Below are 21,019 nucleotides of genomic sequence, written 5' to 3' on the forward strand. Positions count from 1 at the left end.
TGTATATCAAATTTACTACGTAGAAACTGGCCGCTTTCGCCGGTTAAAGTTCAAGCTTCCATGTTTATTTTTTGTTGTCCTTTTTTTCCACATCCCACCATGTTGGGTTTGTCTGGTGTGTCATGCCCTTACCCATGGCAAAGTTAAAGTTTTCGAAGCGCTCGGCAAGGCACAGGTCCTGCAGCCGAGAGCGGACCGGCTGGCCAGGCGGCAGATTCGTCCCGTCGGGCAGTCTGGTTTTGAGATGAAATGAAATTATGATTTCTATAATTCCGGCCATCCGTCCGGGCGTGCGCTTTTGCTTTCGCTCCCTCTCTCTTGGTTTTTCATTCATGCAGACGGGCCGACCGCTGCGGGCGGAAATATTGTGGCCCATCTTTGCGATAAATTCTAAACCTAGGCGACGATGCGACGATGCCCGGGGAGCAGGAATATGGGGCTGGGCGGAGGGAGAAAAAACAAAGGATCCGACCCGGTGCGACACAAACGATCCCCGGTCCGGTGTCATCGTTCGTCCGTCGTCGTCCGGACCGTGACCGAGTGTTCCGGACAGAGAACCGAACGGCCGGTACGGGCAGGGCGGACGGATACGAACGGCCGGGCACCGGCTGGAAGATGATTGCTGATGTTAATTGTTTTGTTTATTAAATTTAGAAAGTTCGGTCCGGTTTTATGATCTCACACCCCGTACGCGGTGCGGTTTCCCATCGTTTGGTTTCGACGGAGGGACTCGGTCTCGATTCGGATCGTACCTTGGAATGACGATGGGGGCGTGCAGGGGTTGGCAAATGGGTGTGTTAATTTAGCATACATGCATGTTTCCGACGTTAAAGCGGACAAACCCCCGAAGGCATGGATCCTACATGTGTGTTCTTTTGTCGAAATATTTAATTTTCTCCCTCTCACCACCCGGTTGATGCTTTGGGGTCGGTGGGGTGGCTTTGTGTATTGCCCAACATATTTTCCGAAAGCTATTTCTAATTATTATTATTATTATTTCAATATTACACGCGAGGTTTCACCGTCCATCTATAAATGTTGCTGAAAATTGTATGCAAATGTACCCCCGGGTGTATGATAATTTTCCCGACCGATTTTCCCCTCCGATTGTTGCGAACATGTTCCGAAAGCAAAATTTGGTTACAAGGTACATCCTTGGTACCTAGGTACAACCCCGTCCGGTACGATCATTTATAGCGCTGGGTGCTAATGCATTTTACATTCTAATCGCGTTCCATGAACAATTCATCGGTTAATTTGTTTCGAGTTAATTTGGGGTACATTCACATAAATAAAACATTTCAATTATGCTGCGGAAATATGCAGCGGAATTTCGGATATCGTTCACTGGCTTCGGGGAAAAATTAACGATAGAAAACATATCGCTTACGCAAACATGATATGTTTTGTTGTGGAAAATATAAATGTAATGTAAAACTCCTAACCATGATTTTTGAAACAAAATGGCTAGATATCGACTTACCCTTCATTAATATTCGCTACCATTGTTGTAATGCTATGTCTCTAAATTGCTACAATTTAATGATACAGTAAAACGTCGATTATCCAGGTTAATCACAAAAGCGAACATTGATCAGTATTTCATTTAACAACTTAGTAATATTGGGCTTTTCAAATTATGCTAATTTGGATGCAAAATTGTTATACTCAGTTAACATAACTTTGAATGCGTTAAATGTTCCGGTCGGTTTTATTCCCACGGATAATTTACAAAAATGAAATTAAACATTTAAACATAAACTACTTTTCTTTCACTATACCTTCACGATAGTTTGTAGAGAAAGAGAGTTTCTTAAAAAGTTACCATTGCATATATTAAACTGTGCGAATCGATGCGGAACGTTCAAGGGAACCCCTGTTTTTATCCGCTACTACTAATGGCCATCCGATCTTGTTGAGATATGATGGATTCTGTATAACCTTTTTCTCGTTTCTAGAGCTACAAGAACGGGCACAAAGGCAAGATGCAAGATTGATGTATGTTCTTCAACATTAGTCAAGAAAAAGGCGACCCTTCCGATGGTTGCCATGGTTTTGTAAAGGATGCCATGAACACGACGTAACCAGCCAGGGGCTGGTTCAATTTATTTTAACTCAATTCTCATGCATTCCCTTGTAGCAGGAATAATATTTACTTACCCGGCGTTGGGTTTGAATGCAAGTATATTTTTCATACGCTACACATTTCCCCTGAGCTGCGCTCGATAACCAAGTAAATAATGCACTTCTTTCCCGGCTGCAACGGGGTTCCGGTTCGACGGTAAACTAATTTAAGCCAATATCACATCGGGCTCCTTCTCGGGGGTGGGTGGAATGGAGTCTGCTCTCATGCTCTCCCCGAGGAGGGCAAACATAATGGGCAATGATTTGTATGAAAAGTTGCCATTCGACTCCTTTCGACTGCTGGTGCTTTTTTTTGCGCTCAATTCGATAGAGGGTTTATTTTCCAGCTCCTCTTTTTTGTTCCACCCCAACCCGTTCCGGTTTCCCAGCTGCCCCTGGCCGTTGCATCTTAATTAAACTATCCCACATATTTGTCCCCGTCGCTTTGAGAGAAACCTGCTCCTGGTATCCGTTTTTCCCAGCGCGTGCACATGCACCGGGAGACTTGCAGCAAAAATCCAATTTATTTCAACTTTCTCTTCTGCCCGGTCCGGCGTTTTTCGTCCCTCCTGCTTGCGCCGGGAACGATGATGAAAAATAACAGTTTAGCAACAGTGTCGAACAAACAATTCCACTTTAACGGTTTGGGATTAGTTCACCCACGTCAAGTATTATTTCACCCCCTCGGTTTTTGTAGTGTTTGTGAGCAAGGCTTCCCAAAAAACGGACCGACCTGAAAAATGAAAAAAAACACAGCTTCCGACTGGGACGGAAAACTAATTCGACACCCGGCTATTATCGCCCCCTTCCCCCTTCCGAAGAAGCCCTCCCTACCTCCCCACCCTTCCCGGGCGGCACTCGAAGCACATATTGGCCACTTGCGTTCGGATGCTTTTCCGATGGCTTTTCGAAAGGATTTTTCATTGCCTTCCTCTCTTTCTGTTTCTCCATTTCTTTCTGTCACTCATTTTTCCACGTCGAACCGTCGTCCCGTCTACGGCGAAACTTTCCTCGACAATCATCCTCATCGTCGTCGTCCAAGTGGAAAAACTTGCACGGGAGCGAAAGAACCCAAAGAAACCGAACCGAAAATGCGAGTGCATCGTTGGGTGCATTTTGCTTTTCCGCATTGTCGCCCCGGCCATTCCCGTGCTGGTTCGGAATTAAATGTACTGTTTATTGTTTTTGTCACTTTTCCGCCAGCCGCCTTCCGGGTGTATTGAGATTTGATTGCGCACACGTACGCACACGTACGTGGTAAGGTTCCACTTCTCGAACTCGAATCGATCGCACCGTACGACGAGGCAATGGTTTAAACAGTTTTTCCTCGTCGGAAAATTGCCCTCCTATCCTTCCTCCGCCTTGTTCCGTCGTCTCCGGTGCGATTGTACGGAAATCACATGCCATTTTGTCATGCCGGGTTTTCCCCATTTGTCGCCGGTGCCGATTGAATGGGAAGCTGAGTGGAGCTTTTCATCAACGGTTGGTGACGTACGTGTGTGTGTGTGTGTGTGTGGGAGGGTTAGGTGGTGCTTGCCTCGTGTGAGCACTCTTAATCACACTATTTCATCGGCGATGTGATTTTCCGTATGTGACAAAAGCGGACGGGAAAGAAAATGCTACCGAACAGCGCAAGAAAGCCAAACACTCTCGTGCGCCCCCGGGAAGCCTTTTGCCATCGTGGAGCCTGAAGAGAACTTTCTTGAACGACGAAAGCACCCTCGGCGCGATGGAATGTCGGCCGGAAAAATCCCCGGGAGCGACGAGACACCGCCAAGGGAAACTTTTGTTTGGCTGCAAACCCTCGACAGCTCAATCGTTAATCGACAAATAATTTGTGCGCGGTGGAAAGTTGTTTCGAGTACGCGAAGACTTTTCTTCGCTGGTGCTAGGAAACGGTTGCAACGGGTGTGCGCTCCCGAATGCTGCGGAAAAGTGGGTGGGTAAGTTCAATTAAAAGATTTTTCCACCGTTACCATCGGAGTGTATGTGAGTGTGTGTGTGTGTTTTCGGTTGGTGCCCTGGTGCGGGCAGGTGTAGGAATGTTTCTTCGCAAGGGAGTAAACTTTTGCTAACGGAATTGAGTTTTAATTATTTCTTCCCTTAAGGGAAGTTTTCCACCCCGCTTTTTTCCATTCGAGCTGCATTGAGGTGCATTCAAGTGCATTTCGTCGAGCAGGGAAAAAGCGGGACAGCGACAAGGTTTGCTATGTTTATCTTATTCGCCTGCGTCCTTCTCCAGCATTGTGGAAATCTATACCCAAATGCAGCTGTAAAGATTTTCCGATGCACTTTCCTGACGCATCTGCACCCCGATGGAGTAATCAGCAAACATTTTCCTCGTACAACCGGTTCGCAGCGTTTCATTGAAGATGACGTCGGCAGCGCGGTTGTTTGTTTGGTTCGTGCAAACAATTACAAACACACCATTGGCAGCCCCCCCGCTGGATTTTGGATCGTCGAATTCCGTCGAAAGGATTATCGAAGACGGCGTACAAGAAGCAGTTCAAATGAAAGAAAAAGAAAATAAACACACATCCGGGAAAGAAAGCATACAGGCAGCGGAACTTTTCATTTGGAACCCCGGGGGTTGTGTATGCATTAGTACGATGCACACTTGCGGGATTGCGAAACGTCGTCGAATGGAAAGTTCATCCCGAAGCCTTCCCGGGGAGCTTTACTTGGCAGCTGCCAGGAAATGTACATAGTTGCAACCTTTGCGGGTCAGGCTAAGGGGGGTTAGTTTTTTGGAGTTGGAAGGAGGGAGAGTACAAAGCGGGATTTGGTCGACGGAGTCCCACCGGTACAAGCCGGAAGGGTTGAAAGAATTCGTGCAACCGAAAACGGGGTTATAAGCACCCCTCGGGGGTGGTTTTCGGGCGAACGCGGAGTTTTAATTAGAAACTTCCGGCAACTTCGCCATTCCGGCAACCGGTGGGGATGTCCGTGGAGGGTGTGCATGGAGATGTGTTTACCGCCTTGTAACTATTTAGCTCGGAAACAAATCGTTCGCCGCTGGAAGCTTCTGCGAGCGCTTCTATGCTTTGTTTCTTGTAGTTTATAAATCTTAAACCAACCAGTCTATAGAGCTTGTAAAGTGAAGGTAAGAGAGATGCTTTTTCGGGATGCTCATTTATTTTTCCTACTATGCATTTATTATTTTCATCGTTGTGAACATTCATTACCACTCAGCAGATGATGGCGGAGGGGTTTTTGATTTGAGATAAGACTGTTGATGCTATGGTTTCCAACTTCTGTGGCGGACAAAAAGGGTTTGAGATTGGTAGGTTGATGAAACGACAAACAGAAAGCTAATGTTAGATGATGGTTCTTGTGTAGTGTCAATTTCTTCTGTCAGCCTACAATTTATATCATCTAGACAACGAGTTACAATCGTGTGGTACATCAGTCCAGGTATGTAAACAAAATTATATTATTGTTTATAAAAAAGTTTGTCTTAAGCACATTATTTTAGATTTATTCATAAAAGAATAAACAGATGTAACTCAATTGTGCATCTTTCAGTTTCCTCTCATCCAAAGTCATAACTAGACAAACTTATTTTCAACTGCTATAACATTGTTTGGTTAATTTCTATTTAGACTGACATTAGGCACTATTATTCAACAGCTAAATATATTTAAAAAGTGGTTTTGTTTTGTTTCCTTATGCTGGCGTAAAATGCACGAATTTTAACCAGACCAAACTTATCTAGAAATGAACACTTTCGGCTGTGGGTTTACCTAAAAAAAATGAATTTAAAACATCGAATGGAAACGACTTACGAAACTCGATTGAAAAAAATAAATAAACCATCCGTGGTTGAGGTATCCTACCCAAATGCTCATCCCAGATTATGTCTCACAGTTTATTTGTTTTGCTATGTGTTCAGATGTTTGGTAAATGCTAGAGTTCAACCAGCCTTTCCCATCTGTACGCAATGAAATGGTACGAGAAATTTACAAAGAATTGTGTCGGTATTTCTGAATTGAATTGATTTATTGAATCAAGCATTTCGATGCGAAACAAATAGACATCGATAACATTGATGATCAGATGGCAGGTTTTACAGGGTAATCGTTTGCCTATCAAAAGAACCCGGAACTGTTCATGTCGTTGTCATGTCTATGGTTTGAAATCCCTGGAATTTAGAAGGGTATCTCGGGAAAATTGTTAGGTTCAATAGTTTATCGATGTTTGCAAATAAACTCTAACACATTCCTCGAAAGAGTAAACCAATTTCGAACGAGCTCCCCATTCACCAACAGCTCCCTTATCGTTCCCCATAGTGAGCAGCTTAGTTTAGGAAAAGTTTCCCCAGTGAATCCGGAGGGGTTCGACTATAAATCTTTAATATATCCTGCTTCAGATTAACACGCATCCTTACACTTCATTTCACACCTAATGGATTTCCCATTCTAAAAGTTTGAGGGAGGGGGCGAGGAGTGTTGACCGCCTGTCGAAAACTTTCCACCCTGCATCGAAAACCGAACTCCCTTTTTCCCCCCTCTCCAAGGTATTTACAATGAGGGCCAACTCAAACACGTCCATTTAGGTGTTACTCTGTTGGATCGTTATTTTCCTTCTAATTGCATAGTCAGAAAAAAAAATGGGAGAAAGGTCGGGAAGGATGTTTCCGAAAGCGTTACAACAACGTTGACGAGTTTAAGGCGAGGACGTTGACGAAGGGGAGGGGGGGGGGGGGGAGGAGAGCGAAAACAAACCTTTCCCGGGGCGCAAAAATGAACATAGTCCGGGTGCGAGTGCGGGGGAACATTGTTTTTAAAGGCCACCACGGTCGCCTTCGGTTTTTAGTCCGACCGTCGTCTTTTGCCTAATCTGTTTCTTCACGGTGGCCTTTGGTTCGGGGGTTTGAAAAGCGGTTCACAACAACATGCACGTTGGAAGCAGTGTGGGAAAAACAAACCATTTCCCTAGCGACCGCGATCCTCGCAAGGAAGGAACTGTGAAGCACTTAAGACGATACCCCGGGTACGCACCAGCAGTTCGCAGCCGATGCCGACATTAATATTCCCCTCAGCGAGAGAGCCTTTCATCTTTCAGCGCTCCCTCCGGAAAGTGGGCGCTCGGTGATGCCGAAATCACTTTCGCTTGTTCATCAATAGCCTGCGGGGTTTGGTGGGTAGACGGGTTGTTTTTCGGTAGTTTTCCTCGCCCCGCTTGCTTGGATGGACAACGTGCCGAGGAGAGCCGTTTTGTAAGTCAGTCGGTGGAGGTTTTGGCGATGAGTTATGTTGGGTATTTGGGCACGGACGCACGCACGCACGAACCCGACACCGGGCACGACGTCCCCGGCCGTTATCCCGATGTGCGTGCCGTCCCGTTCGTTTGCGTGCGTGCCGACCCACGGTCCGTGTTAATCAAATACTAATCGATACGATGGATGGCTTCGATAATGGCTTGCTTGTTTTTCCATCTTCTCGACAACCCTCCGTGGGGTCAGCATAATGATGCCCTTTGCATCTCCCGCTCCCATCGTTTTTTTCGGGAGGGTTGCCTGCGAGGGAAAATTACAAGTTGGAAAATAAAACAATCAACCTCATTTACAACCCAGCTCGTGTTCGGATTTAGTTGTGCGTTTTGTTGGAGTTTTGGCGAGCTCTTCCCGGAAGCCGGCAGCAAGGAATAACTTCATTCTAATGCAATTTTCTTCGGCGCGGGAGTTGAGTCGAAAGCGAAAGGTAAAAATCAGATCCAACACGGTAGCGTACAAGGTACCAGGTTAGTTTCCCGCCCTTTCCAAATAGACGCGGAAATGGCCGGGATGTGAAAACTTTTTTATCTTTTCTCTTCCTTTCGTGCGCCACGCGTGTGTGTGTGTGCGTGTATGTGTAAAAAGCGGTATGATTCCGGTGAGAGGATAAAGATTGGATTAAGGGACAAATTAAATTGACGATCCAGGTTTCGTTCCTCACCCCGTTCACTTCTGCGTTCCGGAAAGGTAGTACATGTTGGGGATCGGTAGGATAAGCATCCCACCACGAACGGAACTAGACTTCATCTCCGGAATTTTCTCCCAAGCTGTGTGTGTGTTTACTTCGATGGGATCTTGTTCGGTTCCCGGTTCCCGGGAATCTCGAACGCAAATACCGGAGGATTTCTGGCGGATCTTTCCTTCCCTCGCAACTGCAGCAAGTGCTGCGGAAAACCGGAAGGAACTGATTATATCTTTTATGGGGCGGCAAATCCTCGCTGAAGACAAACCCTGCTAGCCGGTGCGCTGTGCGGGTTTTCGTCTCCGAAAACTAAACAAATGCGCCAGTAAAACCTGGTGCTGTATTGCATGAATTAAATAATACGTTCCCGGTTGATGCTGTGGGCCATTGTTGGGGAGGATTAGCATTTTGGGGTTCCTTTTTCTGGTGCAAGATAAACGGTTGGGGATGGAGTCATGATTTTTTCTTCCCCTCCCCCTCCTTTTTCTTCTTCAACCCGAAACCGTATGACCGTAAAATGGACGTACAAGACAGCTTCATGTGAGTACAATGCATTGTGGGCCGGGCTTTGAGATACGGCCAATTGGTCGAACGATGAGAGAGCTTTCACACATTTTATGTTCCATCGCATTCAACCGAGAACGGACGATTATGGTTTCACTTTTTTCCCCCCCGAGCGTGCACGTTTCCGAAACTTTAAATTTGCTCCAACACTCATTTTGGGACCGGTTTTACACCGTAACAAGTCGGTTGTAGAGTCCTCCGCTGAGGTAGAACCGGAGAAGTTAGACCTTTTATGCAAATTTCCAGTGTTTCATGGCAAATTGGTGTATGAAAGGCAAATCCCTGTATGAAAAAGGGAAGATTTGGACTGGGTGGAAATGGCTATGGTTGGGGGAAAACACTGCCTCCACTAGCAGCTAAACCTGGAACGGACAAAGTGAAATATATTTGGTTGAAGTATAATTTGAAGTAGATACTCTCTGATAGAACAAATCCTTGAAAGTTATTAACATTTAGAGGCTCTCATCATGTTTCATAAAAGAAACAGCCATTGCGAAGGTCTGAAGATAGATCTACTGCAAGGATTATACACACAAACGTTAGGAAATCATAATAAATTTCGTTTTGCATCTAGATAAAATTGATCATTTACAATAAATTAAGAAGAGTTAATACTTTTCAATAAAGAGACGTTAAATTATTTTATAAAAATATAATAAATATAAATAAATAAAAATTCAATACTTTTTTATCGACAAGACTTGTTCAGGATTTTCATGATCCAAAACATTTAACCAAACTTGTTCTCGTAAAAAATAGTTGATTTCAAAAGATTCAAGCTACAGAATTGACAAGCAAAAACTGTCAAAACAAATAGTATAACACTATGATTTGTGTGTCTTCTACTTTCAGAGTGATAAATACATCTAATTTTTCAATTTTAAACATAAAAAACTTTCAAAATATCTTGGATTACGTTGTGCTTAACTGTAATAGTTGTAACATTCAGAAAGATTTTCAGAAGGATCTCCATGGGTTTTGTATAATTAATTAATTGTGTATTTAATTAATTTTGCATAATGTTCCATATTCGCCTTTCCGCTTGATTTAATATTTCTAAAAGATTTTTCAGCCTGCAAACTTATGAAAGTCACAGTTCGATTGATTAATTATTTGTAATTACAAGGAAATCAAATCGGCCCTCGAATAGATGTTACATTTTTAAACGCCCCATTCGGCTTTAGGAGGAGGAAAACGCGTTACGCCAGTGTGAACCCCGGTTTGGCGGTCGGGAAAATTAATGGGAACCAATTTACGAGCGCCCATTACGATTCGTTCTAATGCCTATCATTTAATCAATCGTTTAATTGCAGACGCAAGTTGGTGGTTGGCACAGACGTTGCCGGAATGCGGCAAACAGTTCTCAGGCGGTACCAAGCGTTGATGGACACTTTGCAACCGATGGTTAAATTTGGGCCGATGGCGTCAATAAGGGGTTTGCCATTGGATATGCTCTTGTAGTTGGGTGGCTTGCGTGGGGTTTTATTTGATGTCGACCCTCGGTAGACGCGCCTTATCATTAAATCGACGCTCTAGATTGACAACGCCGATTGTCGTTGGCTCCCGAAAGTGTCAAAAGTTTATGACCATCAATAGGAAGCGGTACGGCTCAACTCATCCAACTACAGGTTGCTGGTTGCGGGACGGTTTCGTGCAAGTCCCACATTTTACGTTTATTATTTCTACACGCAAACACGCACCACCTTCCCGGGGGTCGGGGATCCGAAAGGTGCACGAGATAAGCGTACCTTTGTTTTTCCGGAACCGTCACCGACCCGGCACATCATCTTCGGGCCATTTCACGGTAATGAACATTTTGATGAACCTCACTCCGGGCCAAACCCCGTTTTTTAGGCCGGCCGGGAGTAATGATGTCGGAAAAGCGTACCAACCGATCCCCAGCGTCCTCCTGGCACAAAGTCAACCGGTTGGCTCCCCCGATGGCCCGATGTGACAGGTGAAAGACGGACGAGCAGGTTGAAAGGCAAATGAATGCTATAAATTTGCCAACCGAATGACATGACGTTCACCTAGCGTTGCCAGGGAAAATGCTGCCTCGCAAGTGCTCCGATCCACAGCACGCACAGGGCAGCCCATCCTAGGTCCTAACGCTGCTCTAGATTTATGTCCCCCTGACCGGGCCAGATGATATGGTGCTCGACTGCAGCCTCCGGGTTGGCAGGTGTTTGACAATTTCGGTGAAAAACTTGCGCCCTCTTCGCCCGGAACGATCGGTTCCCGGGATAACAAGGATCCGGTGCTCCGTAGCCACACACACATACACGCACACCGTACACCGACGACGAGAGAAAGAGACGAGTACCGAGACAGCTTTCGAAAAGCACTTACTTCCTCCATCGCCTCCATGCCTCCACCTTTGCCCCGTACCGTTGATTAATTATGTTATGGAAATTTATGAAATATATTTTAATTTTTCATCCGTCATCCGGCTTCACTCGCAGCCTGCCCCGGAACCCTGGGGGGGTTCATTCGTCCCGGGAAAATTCCGTGTGACACCCAGGACCAGCTGGCTGTTCGCGGGATGCAATCGGGCGGAACAAATGGTACCAGATTTGGTCGGTTAAATCCGAACGTCAGTGATCAAGTGACAGTTTCCGCTTGCTTGTCGGTTGCTGTTCTGGCGTTCCGGCTTTTGGGCGTCCCGGAGGGTGGTTGATTCACCGATTTATCCACTTCACCGGGAGGGTATGATGGAAAGTAAATGGAAAACGATAAAAATGATTTTCCACCAAGGTTGTTTGTTTTCCGAACCGGTGAATAATTTTAGTGACACAACTATTTATTGATGATCGTCTTACATTAAAACAGGTAAGCGTGAAAAGTCTCTGTTACAATGTCCCGTGACACACTGGAACGTTAAATTTATTTCCTTTCACCGCTCACAAGGATTAAAGTAAAACAGAATAAGCTACTGCGAAACTAAATTACGTTGATCAACAAAAACAAACCCGGTCCATCCGCGGTAACTCACGAAATCCTCGGAAGCCATCGCTCGGTGCGGTTAAAATATGAGCCAACGGAACACCCGTCGGGAGCTTCTCAGCTTTACGAAACGTTCCCGGAAGACGGGCTCGGTTGTAGATGCTGGCAAACCAACCCGTACGGTATGATGCCCTGCCGTGCCGGAACGGATGCCTTCGGTTGAGTCAACTGTGCGCCATAAATGGCATGCAATCAAAGGGATGAACCACCCCGGGGGAAACGATTTGCGTACTGCGCTTCAGGGATTCATCCACCGCTTCAGGGGGGTTTTGGGTGGCTGGAAAAGGGGGAAACCGCAAAGGTTATCGATAGAAATATAATTCCTTCAATCAATCACCGGCATTGTTTCGGTTGTTTGTCTCCCGCGATGGGTTAGTTTTGCCGGAGAAATAAATGGTTTTGCCGTGTGGCGGGTTTGTGGAATCGGTGGCCCTGTTTGAAGAGTGAAAACAAAAAAAAAGGGTAACCTGATCAACGAAAGCAATGAACACTACATCAATCATTCGGTTGAGATCAAGTGGTGTTTTACTGCTGTTTTATTTTGTACGTTTTTCGTTTGTTTTCGTGTTTAAAAATATTTGTGATGATATAAATCAGTAAAAGCTAATATTTGGGAGCCAATATTATTTTATTCTATAAAATTTGGTTCATCCAGAAGAAACCAGATCAATACCGACTGGAAAGAAAAATACAAACAACCAATAAGGTTGACTTTAAAACAAAGTTTATTTGAAACTTGGCCTAGAAAGGGCATCTGTACACCATCCGTTTGATGCCAAACTTCCCCGAAATATAAATCGACGCAGCCGACCAAGGCCGAAAAGTTAACCCTCGACCCTCGGTGCCCTTATGCTAATGCATCCGGCAACGTGGATAGGGAATCTAAAGTTGTAGATGGAAATTTAAAGCAGAAATCAATCACCAGTATTGTTTTTATTGATTTGCGAAATCAAAATGAAGCCGAACTTCACGAACCGGGAAACTGGGACGCTTCACTTGTCAGCGTGTGCGTGTGTGTGTGTGTGTGTGTTTTCCCTGTGGCAAAAACTTGGATGACAAAATTCAAATATCGAATCACAAAAGTGGAGCGATAAAACGTAACAGAAAACAAATCGTCCATGGCCTGTCCGCGGGGTAATGAGGCGCTCGAACTCAAGGACAGGGGGGGGGGGGGGGGGGGGGGAGAAAGTTCCCGTCCCTAGGTTCGTTCGTTTTGGAGAACCCTCCCCGGAAATAGCAGCTGGTAGCGCTCTCGCCTGGCAGGACAATTTATTTTTCGTTCCATCTTGTATTTTGATATTATTCCGCTCGAATCGACTCGACCGGGAGCGGGCGGAAGAGATCAATTTGTTTCAACTTTATGTCTCCATCGAAACGGAAGCTGGGGGGATGGTGCACAAGGGAAGGTCGGATTCCGTGTCGGTCGAAGGACCGACTGCCGAGTGCAAGTGATCGACGAGCGGCGAACATTTGCGGCTTGGAAATGAAAACAATTTGTTCGGAAAGCTGGAATGCTTGCCGCATCTTCGGCGGGCCAGGTTGGACCCGAGCGAGGAGCGATTCTATTATTTTTAACAATTTATATTTCCATCGGACGTTCGGCTGGGTTGGTAGCTTCGGCCGGGTACAGCGCTGACGGATGAAAAAATATTATTCTCCTACGGTGCTGTTTTGATTAACTTCATTTGCCGCCAGCGGTAATGCAGAGTGCGCCGGAAGTGGCTTTCCTTTCCCGGGTGGAAATTCAATTACATTTTATGGTGATAATCTTTTACTGGCTACAGGTTTTCATCGTAACGATCAAGAAGGTGGGTTTTCTTTACAAAGCGCAGTAAAGTTATGTGAAGAGATTATTCTTTCACTTTAATTTTTAGTTTTCAGGCTACAAATCGTGTCCTTTAAAAGGAATGTGATTTTGTTACTTTTTTTTTCACTTCCCATTTTCCTTAAATCGTTTAACTCAACAAAGGCATCAGATAGACGTTTTATTTTGGAAAACGAACGAAAAGTTACCGCTTCATCAAACTCGGATCAAATCTACCGGCAGCGTGCCGGGAAATGGAAAATAATTATCTCGCCCATCCCATCGCTTTTGTCCTTCCGTCGTTCGGCTGCGGAAACTTGGAAACAACGTTAATAAAAACTCCCAGTAAGCAAAAATAAAACAATGAAACAATCATGCTTCACGGCACAAACGAGGGTGAATTAAAAACTACAAAACGGAGGGTCCTCCATAATAAGTCCTTTCGAATGCTCGACGGTAAAAATCGTCCCCTCGCACGCTTAGTCCCTGGTCAACCGTATGCCCGGTGTCCGGGAGGGTTCATGCACGGGGGAGGCCCAGTGAAAATTAATTGGCCAGCTTAGCGTGCTCTTGGACGATGGTTTGTGCTTCCTCTTTCTGCCCGCCAGAAGGGAAAACCCGGTCCGAAAAGCAGGAGGGTCGCCCTCCGAAGATGTCGCTAAACTTTCAATGTCCATCCCTTACCCGGTGAGAGCGCGCGCGAAAGCGACCGATTCCGGTAGGAAACTTTGCCCATGACGACAAAACCCTAGTGGGTTCCTTTTGAAGCTCATTAAGCGTAATGGTACGCTTCCGGTGCGCATTGGCTTGTGGTGCCACGAGCGGTACACTTCTGCCATTGCCAGCGCCGGGCCATTTGACCGACTAGTTTCGGATCCCCGTTCTTGTCGATTGACGAAAAGATCCCTAGCGCTGGCCACGGGATTTTGGGTTTAGGAGCCGAGCTCTCCGAGGGCCGGTGGAAAATGGAGCGTAAACTTTGGTGAAAGTCGAGGCCGGCATACTCGTTACGGTATCCTGACAGGATATCCCTCGGTCCGGGGATGGGGGGGACCTGGTTACAACGGCGAAGAAATTGTAGCTGTTTTACATTCCATCAACCGTCAAGCGATATCCGGACGAGGCTGCCCGCGACACAACACTCGTCGTCGTCGTCGTCATTGCTTCCGGTTCGCTTGAAGTGGAGTTTTGTGCTGATGCTTCGGGTTGACTGCCGCATGGACGGAACGGTGGACATCTGCAGAATGCGTCCTTTCGCCGGCGACCGGCTCGGAAGTACAGCGAATTATTCTACTTAAACATTCACCATAAGTTCGGGGCCGGTTAAGTGTGCAGTTTATTATAGAAAAGGGTTCGCTGCTACTTCTGCTATGGCCAGTTTGCGTTTTTGCTCGATCAATTAAGTCCGTTTCTAAATTTGCGAGTTATGCGGATTGTTTCTTTGTACTGCTTTAGGGTCAGAATTCCGGTTCCAAGCCGAATTGGTTAAGTGTTTCTTTTAATGCAACAAGTAGCGTTGCCAGGTCTATCTTTTGAAAGAAAGTATCAATTGTGTAACCGAAAATTTACGACAAACAATATTTTACCGACTATTTTGGGTGAATAATTTCTCATTTGTAATAATTTTAAACTATTTTTTACCTTCAACATTCATCAACGAGTAAAAAGATTCGTTGTTGTTGGCATCTGGAAATTGAATGGCGCAGACTTTCTGATGGAGAGCTTTCCCGGTGGTCAGGAGTTTCTGTCGCAGTAAACTTTTGCAGATATCGTATCGCAAAAAAAAGGCCTGGTTCGATGCAGCAAGCGCTCTCATCGTCCGAGATCCAGTCCGATGGCCCTTTCGTCCCTAAGTTGGGCGTAACGAATGAAATAGTCCAGCTTATTTACCATTCCCTTCCCGAGTACGGAAGGTTCGGTACGGTTCAAGTGCTTCGTGTTGGTTGACTGTTGAACCGTGTTTTTGCTATGGGACACAGTTTTCTCATCCGTAGATGGATTCGTTTGCGATAGCGAACTCTAATTGGAAAGGCTTGACGATATTGGATTTATGTTCGGATGCGTGTTCTGGATGCGGTACAGTTTGTCAGATGTCGCTACCCAAACCCCTGAGACGAGTATTGGACGTACACAATTTTTGAAGAAAGTACACAGTTCAATTTGAATGTTGAGGTGGATGTTTTAAAACCCATGTTACACCGTTTTCGAGCCCAGGTAAGCATCGTTCAACTGGTTCTGTATCACCGTTCAACCGCAAGTAAACTTTTGACGTCCAAGTAAAATACTGTTGCCTATCTGTGCATGGTCCAAACGTAAATGAATAAAGTTCAAACGCAACGAAACATTTTATGCCTCCGGTGTCAATGCACGTTTATATTGCCCGGATTCGTTTTTGTCCTATTATCGCTATTTACAATCGTTGGAAAACAATCATTGAGTAGGAAATCTTATGGTAAATAATTAGCCGCGGAGCACAAAGAGCTTTTTTAATCATTCAAGTGAGTTATTGACGAACATGGCAGACAAAAATAATGAAAAAATGTCATCCCGAAATCCACGAAAACTTACAACAACTGTAAAACGACTTCTTACGAAGATCAAGAATTTTTTACGCCGAATACAGATTATCATAAAATTTTAATGTGACTGAATTATACAAATATAAATTAGTTATAAATTATATTTATTTTTATTCTAATGGTCTTTGCAAATGAAATCAACAAAACGAAGTTAAACCTTTATCATGTAAACGTATCCGCTTGGATGCATCAAATGTTTCGTTGCGATTGAACTTTATTCATTTACGTTTGGACTATGCACAGATAGGCAACAGTATTTTACTTGGACGTCAAATGTTTACTTGCGGTTGAACGGTGATACAGAAGCAGTTGAACGATGCTTACCTGGGCTCGAAAACGGTGTATATGTAGCCGTGCTTCGCCAATTACACAACAATCATACGCTCCATGATGTACCTACACTTGGTAGCCTAAGGCGCTATCCGGTTTTCGCTTGTAAACGTCGTAAGGAAAATTGAAATAACTTGTCCCATTATAGATACATGGAAAAACCATCGCAGGAGTCATAGTTTGGGAATTTACCTAAATTTTAATTTAGCTGTAATTATTTTTATTACCTTCTTTCAAGTATATGTTTCGATGAAAGAGTATGGTAGCAGAGTTTATCAATCGCTTTTGCGAATTTTGTTTTTTTATTCAAAGAGAAGCAGTGAGGCAAGCTTCAATCGATCGGTTAAATTGCTGTGATATTTTCACATTTATCTGAGATGTTCCTGAAGATCAAATGAAAATATCAGAAATAACCACTGATAGTTTAATATGGTGAGTAGTAAAGTTTCGTTGCGAAATAAACATGTAAAGAAGTTTTCGTAAATTAAAAAATCAATAAAACACAAACAAACAACAAAACACTATTAAAGATAAAATATTCACAAAACAAGTATAAAGATATAATAATATACAAAAAATAGATATAATAAAGATAAAAAGTTCCCAAATAAACAATAATAAAGATAAAATAATCCCAAACATCATAACAAAGGTTACAGAACAAAACTTTGTGTTTAAAATATAACTGTAAACTGTTAAGAAAAAATTGAAAGATTTCTTAAACATTAATCACTTTGAAACGTAAACTAACTGTAGTGGTCAGGTTACTGACCGTCAGCTTGGGGGTGAAGCCCCCACCTCTCCCATGAACCAGCTCGCGACCTTGAACAGAGTTGCAGCTCAAAGTCGCACGCGAACGTTTCCGCGGTTGGGAAGAAAACCAGTTTCACACTCGATCGTTACACTTGCCCCGGTTTTGAGAGATAGGGTGGTGGTGCTCGCATGGCGCTTGCCCGGGCCAGTCGTATCAGTCGAGAGGTGCCTACGCTGGGGGCAAGATGTGGACCTTGCAGCAAAGCTTTGTTGTTGTTTGGTTGCCTGCGCTGATACTGCTGCTTGGAAGATGCGGTAAGATTTGTTTCGTCGTTGTGCATTCCACTGGAACGCCGGTTTTATAACAACTGTGAGTCTATTTTTAGCCCCATCCGGTCGATCGGTAATGATAGCACGTGCGGAAGAACACATCGGGGTCGCTATGATGCCAAACGTGCGCGAATCACTCGATGGTATGTTTTGGTGACATTGTACTCAATTTCACTGCCGCTTGATACCTCTCTGTGTGTCTCTAATTATAAAGATTGTCACATGCGGTACTACACGTACAACAGCGTGGAGCCATCGGAAACCCCAACCTACGTCCGACCTCGCTTACCGTATCGGGAATTTCCCCATTCAGCCGTCATCGGCTGGACCGGTGGACCGGGTGGCTCGATTCGGTGGGGCTGTCTTGGTGTAATCGTGTGGGAAAACTTTATCCTAACGTCAGCGAGCTGCACTGCGGGCGGAAAGTGAGCAACAAGCAGTGAATGTGAGAATAGTTTCTTGATCTCGATCGTATCTTACAAACAGCGCTGTAGCGCCCGATGTAGTCCGTGTGGGTGATCTAGCGAAGGAGAACGACGATCGTGCGGTGCAGCAGTTTAATGTCTCCGAAGTTATACAACATCCCGCGTACAAAGCCGGTGACCGGGTGCACGATATTGCGTTGTTGAAGTTGGCATCGAAGGTGCAGTAAGTAAATGTAACGAAGAGAAGAAGTGGAAAAACCTGATGGAATTCCGTCTTTCAGACTGGACGCCACAGTGGTTCCAGCTTGTTTGTGGAATTCCGATGAGTTTCGATTTCGGACGCTCGATGCCGTAAGATGGGACGCTTCAGGTAAGGGCAATAACTGGAGTGTTATTAGAGTTTTCCTAAGTTGATTTCTCTCAATCTAGGAGCAAATAAGATATCGAAGGTGAAAGTGCAAACCTCTCCGGGATTGTGTAACAGTTCGTTGGAAGTGGAAAACCCCGGTCGAAATCGATCCCTTGAGCTGTGCGTTGAAAGTATAGGACCGGATACGTGTCTGGTAAGTTTTTAAACTGCAATATGGTTAGCTGGTTCTATAAGTATTACCGATATTTTTTTTTATTCTAGAGTAACACGGGTGGATTTATTCAAGTGAGCTTGCAACACAATGCTAAGTCATCTCCGTTCGTCGTTGGCATCGGCTCACCGTTCGAAGGACGTTGTGGTACATCACAACCTACCGTTTATACCCGAGTTCAGCCGTATGTGGACTGGATCCGGTCTACCATCGAGAAGAGCGGCGAGGAAGCTTGGGGTAGGGACTTACCATACCGTTTCTCTCGACGAACGCGTTCTATCTATCGTTAGTGCTTGTTTACAGAATGGAAGTTCAAACCGGCCGAATGTGCACTTCGTCGCGTTAACCTGCGACAGTACGAACCGGATGTGGTGGTCAGCAGAACCGATTCGGTAGAGACGGTACGACCAGGCGTGAGTCCTAGTTTTACGGATCCACTTAACACGAAAGCGATGGTGGAGATTCCCTACGGGTTCATCTGGAAGGATCGTACCGGCTGTTATGGGTTGATCATCGATGAGGACACGGTGCTAACGCTGGCACAGTGTACCACCAAATTTGGGTGAGTGCCTGTTAGCAGATTATTTGGCACCAATGAATTTCATTCAATTCACTTTTTTTCCATCTAGAATCCGTGCATCGCATGTCGTTAACTACAATGGAGAACAGAACCCGGTGGTAACCCATTACAATCATCCGGGTTATCGGGAGGAAACTCAGTACAATAACATTGGCATACTGAAGGTGAAGAACCGTTTTGGCTTCGGTGGAAACTTCGTACCGGCTTGCATTTGGCATGGGGACACAATTCCTGGCGATCGAGTGGAAGTGGTTGGTACCGGAAGGGTGGACTTAAATTTCTTTAGCTTGCACAACGAGTCTGTTGATGTGTTTAGTGAGTATTTATGGACTAAAACAGTTTCGTGATGTGGCCCAAACTGATGGTTTCCTCTTTGTAGCGCCACAAGAGACGAAACTTGTCGCACAAGTGAACGTACTTTCACTCGACAACTGCTCCTATTCCGAAGAATTCAGTGGAGGACTTCCGGCGGGATTGGTAGCGGAACAGTTGTGCCTCGGGAATGAACCCTACCTGGTACCAGACACCTGCGATCAGTCGTTCGGCGCACCGATTCTTGGCAACGTGAATAAGTTTGATCGCCCGGTACGGTTTGCGTACGGCCTGCACTCGTTCGGACGTGATTGTGGCTTTGGACGGGCCGTCGTTGGCGTAAGACTGGCTTCGCATGTCCACTGGATAAAGTCGATCGTACTTCCCGACTACCGAAAGGACAGTGGATCGTTGCACTTTTTGCATTCCGAGCTGGAGCACGGTGACTGGTGCCAGCACGTCGATGAGAGCGAGGGAATGTGCGTCGATGTGGAACGGTGCCCGAGAATACGATACGAGTTCTCGATCGACCGGAGGGTGGTGTTCTGCAATCGACCCACGACCGTGTGCTGCCCTTACGAGAGCATCGTCAATGAAACGTCTCCGGCCGCTCGACTGCTGGATGAGTGTGAAGAGCGGTCCCGAGGGATTCAAGCTTCGAAAGGACCCATCGATGACGATGATTACCCACATATTGTACGTGTCAGTTGAGCAATTTAGCCAGATAATATTACCCGTTGTTATAACTCCTATGGAACTCCGTATTATAGGTCGATATAGGATGGCAAGCGGGATCCGGAACGCGCTGGATGTGCACGGGAACGATCATCACACCCGCGGCCATCCTAGCGGGAGCCCAATGTTTGCTAGCGCAGCCGGATCTTCCAACAGTTGTGCTCATTGCCTCTAATTATACTATCCCTGTAAAGGAAATCATTCGCCATCCTCTGTACGACAACAATACCAAGAAATATGACATCGTAGTACTTAAACTTGACCGCCCGATCGATAGTTCCTCGACGAGAAAATATCCAGCTTGCTTGTGGACCAATCAGACACACACTCCGTTCGGCTTGACACAGATTGCGATCAGTAAGTAGGAAGTTCTGGAGGGAAATCCGACGCTTAGCTCAAATCGCTTTACTCTTTTTCAGATGAGACCGACGAATTTATCCAACAGGCCACACCGATGTACAACAAAGATTGTGATATGTCGGTCAAAGGGCTAAACTCGAGTCAACTGTGCGTGAATGTGCGTTCCTCGGATCCTACGGCTGCTTATGTTGGTGATCCCCTGTTTTGGACGAAACGGCCGGCGGATGGATCGAGTGTACATTTTCTAGTGGGCATGATGAGCTACGCTGCGCCAGATGCGGTGGGGCTCTATGTGCATAGTCGCCTTTCTTGGTTCGTCGGTTGGATTAGGAGTGTTTTGTAAACGGGACGATGTTGGTGAAGAGAACTTTTAAATAAACGTTACAACTGTTCAAGTTGAGTGAACTAATAGTTTGTTGTTTCTGATTTTTATTTATAATCTTTATTGGCAATCGAACGGGACAAAAACAGGAAAGTATTCAATTACCTTGGGCTCGTCTTATGAAATAAACAAACGGAATGTCCAGCCATAGTTCAACGAACCATCTCGGAGAGGAAATATTGCAAAATAGTTTGCTTGTG

The 21,019-nt window shown here is 45.3% G+C and overlaps 1 protein-coding gene across 1 annotated transcript; it reads left to right on the forward strand.

Annotated features, from left to right (window-relative positions):
- Window positions 1-17,556: 17,556 nt before the first annotated feature.
- Window positions 17,557-20,812, forward strand: LOC131264001 (uncharacterized). The gene is made up of 11 exons (XM_058266291.1): window positions 17,557-17,587; window positions 17,659-17,869; window positions 17,931-18,092; window positions 18,151-18,239; window positions 18,299-18,432; window positions 18,501-18,687; window positions 18,754-19,012; window positions 19,080-19,345; window positions 19,410-20,038; window positions 20,113-20,434; window positions 20,497-20,812. The coding sequence occupies exons 1-11, from the start codon at window positions 17,557-17,559 to the stop codon at window positions 20,778-20,780; spliced, it is 2,574 nt and encodes an 857-aa protein (XP_058122274.1). The 3' UTR covers window positions 20,781-20,812.
- Window positions 20,813-21,019: the final 207 nt, after the last annotated feature.

This window comes from Anopheles coustani, chromosome 2 (assembly GCF_943734705.1).
Source record: "Anopheles coustani chromosome 2, idAnoCousDA_361_x.2, whole genome shotgun sequence".
Lineage (NCBI taxonomy): Eukaryota > Metazoa > Arthropoda > Insecta > Diptera > Culicidae > Anopheles > Anopheles coustani.

Excerpts from the sequence above, each read along its gene's own strand:
- LOC131264001 (XM_058266291.1), top strand. The coding sequence starts at position 17,557 with ATGATGCCAAACGTGCGCGAATCACTCGATG. Across the intron at positions 17,588-17,658 it reads CGTGCGCGAATCACTCGATG|ATTGTCACATGCGGTACTAC; the intron begins GTATGTTTTGGT and ends CTAATTATAAAG. Across the intron at positions 18,433-18,500 it reads TAGGACCGGATACGTGTCTG|AGTAACACGGGTGGATTTAT; the intron begins GTAAGTTTTTAA and ends TTTTTATTCTAG.